The sequence below is a fragment of the Zootoca vivipara genome, chromosome 6, assembly GCF_965207765.1.
Source record: "Zootoca vivipara chromosome 6, rZooViv2.hap1.1, whole genome shotgun sequence".
NCBI classification, from domain to species: Eukaryota; Metazoa; Chordata; class Lepidosauria; order Squamata; family Lacertidae; genus Zootoca; species Zootoca vivipara.
The window spans coordinates 5,015,363-5,028,365 of NC_142589.1; the positions used below are offsets into that span (position 1 = coordinate 5,015,363).

Here is a 13,003-nt window from a genome sequence, read left to right on the forward strand (position 1 = left end):
TCTCCATCTCTGACTCATGAGAATCTAGCTAGCTCAGCTCCCATGGATCCCGTTTGCATGGTTTAGTGGCAGCAGGTGGCCAAATGGGGCCTTGGCTGAGCCCCAGGACATTAGGAAAGTCCACGGCACCTAAGGGTAGACCCCGCTTATGGTGGAGGACTGTGAGTTTTCAAAGAAGAAGAGGAGGAGGAGGAGGAGGAGGAGGAGGAGGAGGAGGAGGAGGAGGAGGAGGAGGAGGAGGAGGAGGAGGAGGAGGAGGAGGAGGAGAAGAAGAAGAAGAAGAAGAAGAAGAAGAAGAAGAAGAAGAAGAAGAAGAAGAAGAAGAAGAAGGAGGAGGAGGAGGAGGAGGAGGAGGAGGAGGAGGAGGAGGAGGAGGAGGAGGAGGAGGAGGAGGAGGAGGAGGAGGAAGAAGAAGAAGAAGAAGAAGAAGAAGAAGAAGAAGAAAGAAGAAGAAGAAGAAGAAGAAGAAGAAGAAGAAGAAGAAGAAGAAGAAGAAGAAGAAGAAGAAGAAGAAGAAGAAGAGGAGGAGGAGGAGGAGGAGGAGGAAAGAAAGAAAGAAAGAAAGAAAGAAAGAAAGAAAGAAAGAAAGAAAGAAAGAAAGAAAGAAAGAAAGAAAGCCATTCTAATTCCTGAGAGAAAAGCAGCAAAGCAAAACAAGCTGGCAAAACTTTAAAGCAATTTCTGGCCACTCCTGCCTTTCAAGTGTTTTTAGCCACTGAGCGAAATCGTGTCTGGGACTGATGAGTAGGTTGTTTTGCACCCCAGGCAATAGGAATCTTTGGGATCCTAAAGGGCTGCTGCTTTCTCTGTTCTTCTCTTCTTCATTTTGTAGTCCTTAGAATCACCATAGTTCTAAAGACCTCATTCCCACCCACACTCAATTGTTCCCTGAGGGCTCATCCACACTCCTGTTTGTCCCCTGTTTTATTCGGTTTCTCCTTTGATTTCTAGACACAGGTCTTTTTTTCCGCAAACGTCCCCAACTTTCCCTGGGAAAACCCACTGTTTACTGCTGAATCGGAACAAAAGCCAATCTACAGAAAACCTGTTCATCCTCTTGGGTGCCACCAACCCATGTGAAGTTCCTAAACTTCCATAGCCAGCTGGAAGAGATGATTAAATATTCAGTTTATATTTAATTTAAATTTGTTATTTAAACTCTGCTAACAAGATGACTCTCCTTTTGAAAGCCAGCCTCATTCTGCACCTATAACTATAGTCACAAGCAAAGCTTGCTCACATTTGCTCACTAGGCCTGGGACCCCAAGTATTTTAAGGTCCTAGCAGCACCTCTCTGCCACACCCTGAGCCCATTCTTAAATATTTGGCAGGCTGCAGATTTCTTATGGATATTCTTCTCCTGCAGATTCATTTTGGATATTCTTCTCCTATGCCCATCATTTTTTGTCTCCAGGTTGGAAGGAAAGTCAAGTGTATCTGTTCTGTAGCTCAATAAATAGAATTCTTCAGCCAATGGCAGAAGGTTTTCCACCTTCTGCTAGCCGCCCTTGGCCACCGAGTCCTTTTGGCGCATGGAATGGAATGGAAAAAGAATGTGGCGCTCCGTGAAGGGGATCCATTTGTCCTGCGTGGGCTCAGTCTGCCCTCCACCTCCCTTCTGTATCAATCAAATCCAGTGATCTCAGAGCAGGCTTTGGGACTGATCTCAAAACCCACACGGCGAGGAGAAAGGCTCCTCATATTGTGCACCAACAAGCGGTTAATTGGGGCCAGGCTTGTGCGCCACTTGGGCAGGTGGGCTGGGCCCAAGAGCCAAATTCCTGGCACACTTTCAGCCTCCACACCTCTCAGCACCAGCTTTCCACCCCGGCCGACGGATTTTCGGCTCTTAAAGCACCTCGTGTTGTGGGAGTGCCCCGTAGCAGGATCCAGACCCCACCAGCGTGTATTTGAAATGCAATTTGTCTTCAACATGCTCGTCGCCTCACCCCAGCCAAATACCTTGCAGGATCCAGCAACAAACCCCCGACTTACTTTATTTCAGTCGAGAACCTGAAAATGGCTGGATTTTTATTTCAATCAAAAATGTAATCAGGTTTCACAAGCAAACCAAAATTCAGTCAGGAAAAAAAGGAGTGCTACTTCTAGGATATAAAAGTTTCCAAAACATTCTAAGCAGTTGAAACACGTACAAGACTCTTGGCTATAAAATCAATCTCAGCCCTGCCCACTTTGATTGAAATACACATTTCATTCATTCTTTTCTTTGTTTTGCCAGACTGGACGTGCCTGTCTTTCATCCAGAGAGGGACACTGTCCACGGGGGAGTGTTTGCGAAGCAACAGGCACCAGGAATTTATGGGCTGCCTGCGCCAGCCCTAGCCCCAGATTTGTACTCCAGCAATAATGTCAAATATTTCCGCAATTCGGGTCACAGGCAGGCCACTTGCTACTAAAACATCCTCAATCTGATGGGGTTGAGGCAGGGGAAACTGACCTCCCACAGGGGGCAGCATCAGGAATCATCAGCTATGGGCAGGTCCAGCCCAAGGGATTTTGGCACCTGAGGCAAACCACAAAATGGCGCCCCTCTCCCTGCCAGGGAAGAAAGGGCGAGTGAAGATCTACATCAGGAACAAGGAAGTTTTTTTTGGGGGGGGGGAATCAAATCAACCTTACCTGATGGTTGAAGAGGGAATCAAAGGCCGTCATGGGGGTGGCTGTGAATCACACCAGGCGGGTGCAGAGCCCTGGCCATTTCTTCCCTCCGACTGGAAAGAGACCAGCAGTGCCTCCAATTCGCTGGGAGGCCTCTGTAGAGGTGGCATGGTGGGGGGTGAGGGGTGGCACTGCTGAGGAGATGGCAGATCCGGCCTCCAAGGAGCAGTGGCGAGCGGTGAATTGTTTTGTAGGGGAAGAGTTAGGGCCAGAGGTGCCAGCTTGTGAGGGTGACAGTGGGGGGGCCCGACACTGGATACATGAGCCGGGCAGAAGCTTCCTGGGCTTTGAGGAGGCGGCACCAGGCCAGGCATCCCCAAACTTCGGCCCTCCAGATGTTTCGGACTACAATTCCCATCTTCCCCGACCACTGGTCCCGTTAGCTAGGGATCATGGGAGTTGTAGGCCAAAACATCTGGAGGGCCGCAGTTTGGGGGTGCCTGCACCAGCCTCTAATACTTTAATACTCTAATTTACCAGGAACATTTAGGGGACTGGTCTAGTCCCCGTAGTCTGCTGACTGCATGCCACTGCCAGGGAGCATGCTGCAGCCGTCACCATCATTGAAGCAGTGGCAGCAGGCGACGCAATCCTTGCAGACTGGATCTGCCGCCCTATGGATTCTGCTGCCTGAGGCACTTGCCCCACCTTCCCTCATGGGTGGGCTGGCCCTGGCCTTGGGTACCTAGCAGGGAACAAATAATAGTCAACCAAGCCTCACCACACTGGTTTTTACTTGCTGCTTACTGTGTACTCTCTCTCCCCACCCCCAATTGCTGGATGATCATTGTTTAATTGTTTGATAATTGTGATTCTGGGTTGCACCAATGGAAAGGCAGGGGAAGTGTTTTGCAACTCAGAAATCAGCAGCCACACCGGACATGTTGAAAAAGGGCCCAAGTCAACCAAAGACCAAGAAAGAAGGGCCCTTTCGCCCAGCCAAAGGAGGGGAAAGAGGCTCAGTTCAGGCTCCCTGGCCCTGAGAGTGATCCTGGCAGCCTAGAGACCGATTGATGAAGCCTCTCCAAACCGCTGCATGTCCTGACTCATCACTTGGTAATCACTGCAATAAAACCTGCTGTTCCCTATGAAGGCTGAAAAGGAAGGAAACACAGCTGGAGTATCACAATGCAGGCAGAATATTGTTTAAGGCAAAACCGCATAATATCATAGCACCCAAGGAGACTTCTTACATAAGAGCTCTGGTGCATAATTCAGGCCTTCAGTGCTGCTCCTGCTGCTGCAAGGATCTATAGCTCCTAACAGTTCAGGGGGGGAACCCTGAAGAAAACAGAAATTACACTAAGCTGCCAGGGAAAAAGAATCCACGACTTTTTTATTTATTATGAATATGGCTCAAGAACATAAGAAAAGCTTGCCGGATAAGGCCAATGGCCCATCAAGTCAAGCAGCCTGTTCTCACAAAGGCTGACCACAAGCAGGACCTGAGCACAAGATCCCTCCCCCCTCCTGTAGTTTCCAGCAACTGGTATTCAGAAGCATTGCTGCCTGTAACTGTGGAGCCAAAACACAACTGTCATAGCCACTGATCGCCCCCTCCTCCATGAATTTGCCTAATCCCCTTTTAAAGCCCTCTAGTTTAGTGGCATCGCTGCCTCCTGTGGCAGCAAGTTCTGTAGTTCAACTATGTGCTGCATGAATAAGGACTTTCTTTTATCTGCCCTGAATCACCGAGCATTCAGGATAGGCTCCTGTCTGAAACTCTGAAAAGCAGCTGCTAGGTGGACCAACGGTGTTATTTTGAACCACCCTGAGACCTGCAGGGATAGGGTGGTATATAAATTCAATCAATCAATCAATCACTTTAACTCTAGTCTCTTTATTGATCAGTCACTGCCAGTTCAGACCCCATCAGCAAATTAAGTGGTTAGGACTTTTTGCCCATTGAACTGCACTTGCCATTTTACTGCCCCTTCACCTGGTTTGGAGAGATCCTTTTGTCATCAACAGAACTGGCCACCTCTCTGCTCTCTCCTTCCATTCACAATCAGAGACCCAAGAACAGGAGGGCTTCTAGCCCCCAAGTCCTTTAGCCAAAGGGAAACCAGTTCACACAAATGCACGACAGCCAGCTCACTCCTTGTTGGGGAGGTGCAAGAAAGCCTGAGTTTCATGCTGCTAGAAGATCTCTCCCAAGGAAAGAATGCGCAGAGGGACCTTTTGTCATCGAGTTACCAGCGAGGGCTTAAATTGAAATATTAAATACTTCTGGGGAAGTGAAAAACGAGAGGAAATTGTACCACCTTGTTTTTGCAAGCACTGCAAAAAGTGACATGCATGGCAGCTTTGGAAACCAACATACATTAATCATGTCAAGGATCCTGGTGACTCCAGGCTATTTTGCTGCTTGTGTTCTTAAGAGGAGGATGACGACACACCCACACAGACACCAATTTTCTTTAATCCCCACACATCGGCGTATGGGGACTGCAGCTCCCTAGGCTGCCCACAAATGTATTATATAACTTAGCTTCTTGTTTTGAGAATCCACATGACAAAACTCACCAGTTTTGTCTGAGAGATTCAGAAAGGGACAAGGAATGAGCTTTGCCTGTACAAAAACCTCTGGGAGCAATCACTTGGGCGAAACACCCAATAATTTCAAGGGAAGTTCTGCTTGGTAACTGCTCGACCACATCGGCTTGCCAACCATCCAGAGTTGGCTCGGATTGTGCAGGATACTTGATTTCTTGGCCAGCATCTAAGACGATTTCCAGCCAAAATGTGTAATGTATAGGATGATGATTGTACAGATGGGACCAAAGGAGGATGGGAAGATGGCTGGCCAGTGGGGAGGAAGGGCAGGGAGGGAGACAAGCATGATTCTTTTCTTACCAGCAATGTCTGATGCCAAGGAAGGTCAACAGGAGGTGGAGCCAAAGCCAATGGCAATCAGAGGCAACTAATTCCAGGTTTGTCCCCATCGACCCCTTCTCTGCTGAGAACTATGAGAGCAACTGAGAGTATCATAGAATACTGGAATTGTAGAGCTGGAAGCCCCCCCCCAAGGTCATCTAGGCCAATCCCCCTGCAGTGCAGGAACCACAGTTAAATAATCTCTGACAGGTGGCCATCCAACCTCTGCTTAGAAACCTCCAATGAAGGAGTGCCCACCACCTTCTGAGGGAGTCCGTTTCACTATTGAACAGCTCTTATGCTCAAAAAGTTATTCCTAATGTTTAGATGGAATCTCATTTCTTGTAATTTGAAGACAGAGGCTAACAGGCAAGGCTGCCCCCTAGGCGGGCTGTAAGAAGGCATACAGATGGGGCTGGCTGAGAGCAGGCAGAACTTGGTGAGGTAGTGCCCTAATAATAGTGATGATGATGATGATGATGATGATGACAGTATCATCTTCTTGTTATTGTTGTTACGTTCCTCCTAGGAGCTCAAGGTGGCATACATGGTTCTCCCTCCTCCCGTTTTACCCTCACAACAACCCTGAGAGGTAGGCTCTGCTGAGAGATGGCGACTGTCACCCAGGAAGATTCACGCCTTAGTCTGGTCTCCAAGGCGATTGCCCAGTACTCTAACCACTACACCACGCTGCCTCTCGGACCAGTCTTGATTCTCCTCAACACTCCTCGCCTCCCCAGATAAGCCTTGCTGCAGATATCCTCTAGCGCATCTAGTCCAGTGACCGAGAGCTCACTGAAGCTGGGGCTTACAGAATCATAGGATGGTAGAGTTGGAAGGGACCCTAAGGGTCATCTAGTCCAACCCCCTGCAGTGCAAGAATGACAGCTAAAGTGGCTGTTTCGAGGGAGGGGGTTCCCAAAAGGAACCAGCTGAAGCTGCCAGACCAACCCTTCCCTAAACTGCTCTGCAAATTAGCAGCACACTCCTATGCACAGAAGACCCATCAAATTCAACTGGTCTTACTCCCAAGAAAGTGTGTCTAGGACTTCAGCCTAGAAGAATTATATTACATAAGCAGGACCAAATGTCACTGAACAATGAAAACATCAAAAGGCAATCTTGCCAGATTTCAGCCATTATAATCTCTCCCCTTGCATTTCATACCTGTGTCTAAGACATGCAGTCCAGGCAGCCCACATTCCCACTCAAGTCAACAGTAGCCAAAGCAGAGCCATTGCTCTCGATGCTCCCTTAGCGATACCCAAGGATGGATTTCTAAGCTGGTCACTTACACAGTGTGTGCTGGATATGATGACAGAGCTCGAGATGAAGCTGAGCCCATCGTTCATGCTGACCTGGAGAGCAGCTTCCCTAGAAAGAGGGAGGGAGGGCAAGAGTCATTACCCAAACCGGGCACAGACTTACAATCCCCCTAGCCTAGCTCATGAAAAATATGATGTTGTGGGTTTGGAGGGGAGTCAGTCTGGATGATGCCATGAGTCCCTTCCAACTCTTGAAATCCTGTCTCTGTGGGAGCGGGCGGCGTGAGAGCAACTTTTGGCTGTCTAGTTAAGCACCATGACTTAAAGAAGTGGCTCTGTGCCCTAGAGCACATGGGTGGGTCTTGCCCCCACCCCCCAGCTGTGCAAACTCAAGCACCATTGCCAAGAACGTGCCACTGGATACAATGTCGCTTGCTTGCCCATCACTTGGGAACTGAGGAAAGACTCGCCCCATCTGCCTGGATTCTTCCCAAGAATGAGCACATTTATTTGCAGATAGACATTACAAAAAACCAACAACAGTGAGAGTTTCCAGTTCAGTCTCATCACAAGGAAGCAGATTCAGTTAAAGTTTTCGACCCAGAAACTTCCTATCACTTGAGGAGTACAAAGCAGGGGGTCTTGGCTCTACTCTTGCCAAAGACAACTGCGAAGAAGTAAAGGGGGTGGGGGCAGCTGTGCCGAGAGAGATGCCCTGCCGACGTGGAGCTGCAGGTCTGCTTTGGGTAGCCCAGTTAGCCTAATTTCAGCATGAATGGCACCAACTTCAGCCGAAGGTGCAGAAGGAATCCTAACAAGCCCACAAAATAAAAGGTTTTATTAAAAAGGGAAGGAGGCAGTCATAGAAAAAAGAAAACCTTACCCCTAAATCAATCTCAAGGTTTCTAATGAAAACATGCATAACGGAAGAAAGACAGAAAGAGGTAGAAGCCGTCCCACATTCTAACAAACCTACATGCCAACTTCTCGCAGCACAGGTGCAGGGCAGAGCAGGTAGGTGTCCTCCACCTTGAATGGTTTCTCATCTGAAAAGAGAAGCAGAGAAGGCAGTCTGAGTGCATGGGAGTTGCGCAGAACAAAGTTCGCAGGCGGCAATTTAAAGTGGTGGCGACTGGATTTGTTTTACCAAAGAACATGCTTACAGTGCTCTTCACCAGTGGGGGTTGGTTTTTTTTTGGGGGGGGGCAGTTCACAGCAAACTGAAATAGCCATAATCTCACCCCACCCCACCCCACGTTTGTATCCCCAGTTATATACCCATTTCCACCCAAACCTGGGTCCTCCTGTGCTATACAGCACAGCAAGCAAAATCCTCAATAAGATATGGAAAACAAGGGTAGACAGCTCTGCTTAGGCTCACATGCAAACCTCACATACAAGGCAGTAGACAAATATACCTGTATACATAATAAAACCACAGCTGATGTTTCCAAATAAATGCAATTTTCAAAAAATCCTATACAATTAAGAACAGCAGCACTGGGGGGGACACTGGGGGGACCTATTGGGAGTGAACATGGACCACTGGTACCAAACTGTATGGGAAACAGCCCTACTAGAAAAACTAACCGACGAACTGAAACTAGCACAGGGACAAAAGATGATGCCTTCAGCCCGGTGTGGCTCCCCTTCATTACATACGCAGCTCAACAAGACAACAAGCTAACACACACACACACACACACACACCGACAGAATACAAATTGATATGGCTAATTTGACCCAACATCCCCCTTCCCCTCCACACACAAACAAAACCCACTGCAGCCAACTGAATGCAAGCTGCCATGCTCTGGGCTCTCCAGCCTCTCACGCCACCAACAAAAGCAAGCATACAAGCAAGCAAAGAACCTACCCACCATACACTGGAGACAAAACTCTGCACATACAGTATGCAAAAGAATGAAAGATCATTATCCCATCTTCTGTCTCTCTCCCCCGCCCCGTCTCCCCCCAACCTCACAATGTCTATGGCAGCAGCATCTCACACTGAATGTAACTGACTTGCAAATAGGACTCTGTGAACTGAAAACAGAGACGGTACAGGTACCTTTGTTATCCATGAAAATCTTTCAATAATTTTTAAAGTCCTATTTCTATGGAAGGATATCTCATCATGGATGGCAACGGTATTGAAAAAAGTTTGTTTCCCAATGGTTTCAATTCATAGAGAAATGGGCAATAAATCAAGTCTCAAAAGATAAGCAAGACCAAAAAAGGAAATGAATTACTACGAGACACTGTAATTTAGAGGAAATACCGCTTAACAGAACGTGGAGCAGATAGTTGTTCGCATTGACCAATGGTTTTAAATAATCATTTAAATAATAACTTATATTTCTATATATTTTATAAATAAATAAGTAATTCCACCAGCAGATGGAGATTCAGAAGTCCCTCATTTGTAATTTTTGCTAATCTTTCTCCGTTTCTGCTTTCTTTGTTTTTTCCCCTTTCTCTTTTTCTCTCTTTTTCTCGATTTCCCCTTTCTCTTGCTTTGCATCTTACATGGCTGCAATCTTATTGTATGATAGGAAAACCTCAATAAAAATCTTATTGGGGGGGGGGAGGAAGAGAAAGATCAGAAAAGCGCAGAAATAAACTGCCAAGCCCTGAAGTTTGCATTACATGTGTCCTGTCCTCCACTCCAGATGAGGGTTGGGCTGCCTCATCCTGAGGAACAGAAACATAAGAACATAAGAAAAACTTACTGGATCAGGCCAATGCATCCTGTTCTCACAGTAGCTAACCACAGACCTTCCAAGTGTCCCAATTTCTCAGGGACAGTGCTTTACAGAAGTGGTCCAAGTTTCTGATTTGATCCTGGAATGTCCCGCTTTTCCTTAGGATGTCCCTATTTTCACTGGAGAAATGTGGGAGGGTATGGAGTTATCTGCCCCCACCCCCCGTGCCAACAGAAGGCATCCCTGTATAGTGATATTTTTTTAAAAAAATATGTTTAAATGTTTTATTATGTTTTTATATACGGTATGTTGGAAGCTGCCCAGAGTGGCTGGGGCAACCCAGTCATATGTATAAATAGCAAAATTATTATTATGGACTAGGACGTCCCTATTTCATCGGAGAAACGTTGGAGGGTATATGTCCATAGGAAGTCTGAAAGCAGAACCTGTGGGTTCCAGCAACTAGTAGCCATTGATAGCCCTCTCCTCCATTAATTCATCTGATCTTCTTTTTAAGCCATCAGTGTTGGTGTAAGGTTACCAGATTTTTTTCAATGAATCCAGGGACACTTTGATTAATTAATACACGTTCGGGACGTTGATGCTGCAGCGATGGCGGTGGCAGAGGGCTGGCAGCTGCCTTGACCTCAACCGCCATGTTTCCCCTTCCTCCGAGGCTTCTATCTCCTTTCTCCATGAGCCTGGGCAGCCCACGAGTTGTTGGCTGTTCAGTGGTGGTGGTGGGGAAGCGGTGCGCGGTGAGTCAGGCATGGAAGGTGGAGAAGGAGGGCCGAGAGCAGCGGCGGCGGCGAGGCTCGGGCAGCGCGATGCCTCCCTTCCCGTCGGAGCAGCCCCAATCCCATTCCTACGTGCGTGCAAGCAGGAGGGGACGGCGATCCCTCAGCTGGGAAAGGGGGCTTCCCGTTGCCCAACTGAGAGATCCCTGCCCCTTCCTGCTTGCATGCAAGCTCTGATCGGCAGCGTGAAGCCTCCCTTCACAGCTGAGTTGCTGGGGTCAGGGAAGGTGGAGGCAGCCCGGAAGCTGCATCTTAGAGCCCCTGCACCACCATCAGATGGGGACTTCCGAGCAGCTCCTGAAGCCAGCCAGAGTCAACTTTTCCGGGCTACTGAGACTCCTGCTGCTGCATTTCCTGGGGACATTAGATGAAATCCAGGGACTTTCCGGGGATGGAATTTGTCCGGGGACTTATTCGCAAATCCGGGGAGTGTCCCCAGGAAACAGAGACGTCCGGTAACCCTATGTTGGTGGACATCTCTGCCTCCTGCAGGAGAGAGTTCCATAGTTTAACTATACCCTGCATGAAGGAGGACTTCCTTTTATCTGCCAGGAATCTTCCAACATTCAGCTTCATTGGATGTCCACGAATTCCAGTGTTATGAGGAATTCACTTTCTTCATGCTATGCATAAGTTTAGAAACATCTATCATTTCACCTCTTACTCGCCTTTTCTCTAAACATGGCTTCCATTTTGAAAAGGTCCCTCGGAGAGAACCAGCATTGCACAGTGGTTAGAGTGTCGGACTAAGACCTGGGAGACCAGGACTCAAACCCTGACCTGGCCAGTTTGGTTGAGTCGGCATTGGTCAGTTTTGACCATTTTACAGCAAAATCCAACTGCTGCAGAAAAACATCAGCTAGGTTGTGGAACCATCTTCAGCTGAGCTGAAAGGATCATAGCATCTTTTTAACCTTTTGGCCTTGACAATCTTATGTGATTATTTTAGACAATTCCAAAGAACAGCCTTAATCCCACTTTAGCCCCAAAGCCTGCTTTTCATTTCCTCTTGAGTTGGGCCGACACACGGTCTTTTCTTTGAGTTACTCAACATGATTATGCAGGAACCCAAAGCATCTTGTAGTAAACAGTGTTGGCGACTAACTGCAAGGAGACCAGCTGGGCTGGAGTCTGGATGAGCCTGGCATTTCTGCTCCCAGGCATAACAAGGTTGACCCATTATTCCCAGTTTGTTCCCAGTCACCTCAGGAAAATCCCTCAGAGAGATATAACGTCTCACAACACTCATTTTGGTTTTCTTTGCTCCGAATATTTCCCCCATTACTTTTATCAATGTCAACAGTACTCAACACAACCTTGCAAGTTGTTGTTGTTTAGTCGTTTAGTCGTGTCCAACTCTTCGTGACCCCATGGACCATAGCACGCCAGGCACTCCTGTCTTCCACTGCCTCCCGCAGTTTGGTCAAACTCATGTTGGTAGCTTCGAGAACACTGTCCAACCATCTCATCCTCTGTCGTCCCCTTCTCCTTGTGCCCTCCATCTTTCCCAACATCAAGGTCTTTTCCAAGGATTCTTCTCTTCTCATGAGGTGGCCAAAGTATTGGAGCCTCAGCTTCACGATCTGTCCTTCCAGTGAGCACTCAGGGCTGATTTCCTTCAGAATGGATAGGTTTGATCTTCTTGCAGTCCATGGGACTCTCAAGAGTCTCCTCCAGCACCATAATTCAAAAGCATCAATTCTTCGGCGATCAGTCTTCTTTATGGTCCAGCTCTCACTTCCATACATCACTACTGGGAAAACCATAGCTTTAACTATACGGACCTTTGTAGGCAAGGTGATGTCTCTGCTTTTTAAGATGCTGTCTAGGTTTGTCATTGCTTTTCTCCCAAGAAGCAAGTTACTAGTCCACAACGTGGGGGTTTTGTTTTGTTTTTTATACCTAGTCCACCAGCCCAGCCCAGTTATGTTAGAAACTTCTGGCATAAAAGGGACTACTGTAAGACATCTCTTCTTGTTCACCTGGAGAAACTTTTCACTCACTTTATTCTTAAGAGTCACTCGGCCACAGTAGTATCGTGACTACAGGGTCGGACTAGAACCTGGGAGGGTAGTTTTCAAATCCTCACTCAGCCACGAAGCTCATGAGGTGACCTTGGGACCCAGTCAGTGCCTCTCAGCCTAGCCTACCTCACAGGATTGTTGTGGGGATTAAATGCACAACCATTACCCCCTTCTCATTCAGTCCCCACAACCACCCCTTGAAGTAGTTTAGGCTGAGAGAAGCAATGACTTGCCCAAGTGAGCTTCATGTCCGAGGGGGGATTCGAACTCTGGTCTTGCAGGGCCTTGCTGACACTCTAACCACTACCAGATCCTCTAAGTCAGTGGTCCTCAACCTTGGGCCTCCAGATGTTTTTGGCCTACAACTCCCATGATCCCTAGCTAGCAGGACCAGTGGTCAGGGATCATGGGAATTGTAGTCTCAAAACATCTGGAGGCCCAAGGTTGAGGACCACTGCTCTAAGTGTCCCTATCAAGGGACATCCCTGATTTAGAGAAACCATCCTGGTTTCTGATTTGATCCTGGAATATCCCATTTTTCCTTAGGATGTCCCTTATTTTCATTGGAGAAATGTTGGGGGGTATGGAGTTATACCCCCCGCCCCCCGGTTCCAACGGAAGGCATCCCTGTATAGCGAATTTGGGGGAAACAAAAA

The 13,003-nt window shown here is 47.8% G+C and overlaps 1 protein-coding gene across 2 annotated transcripts in view; it reads right to left on the bottom strand.

Moving 5' to 3' along the window:
* Positions 1–13,003, bottom strand: part of ANTXR1 (ANTXR cell adhesion molecule 1) — a 126,531-nt gene that overhangs the window by 55,494 nt on the left and 58,034 nt on the right. For both annotated transcript variants that reach the window (XM_035118587.3, XM_088670877.1), the window contains exons 11-12: positions 7,798–7,867; positions 6,852–6,930 (exon numbers count right to left, since the gene is read on the bottom strand). In XM_035118587.3, the coding sequence (XP_034974478.2) occupies positions 6,852–6,930; positions 7,798–7,867 (149 nt within the window). The remainder of the gene's footprint in view (positions 1–6,851; positions 6,931–7,797; positions 7,868–13,003) is intronic.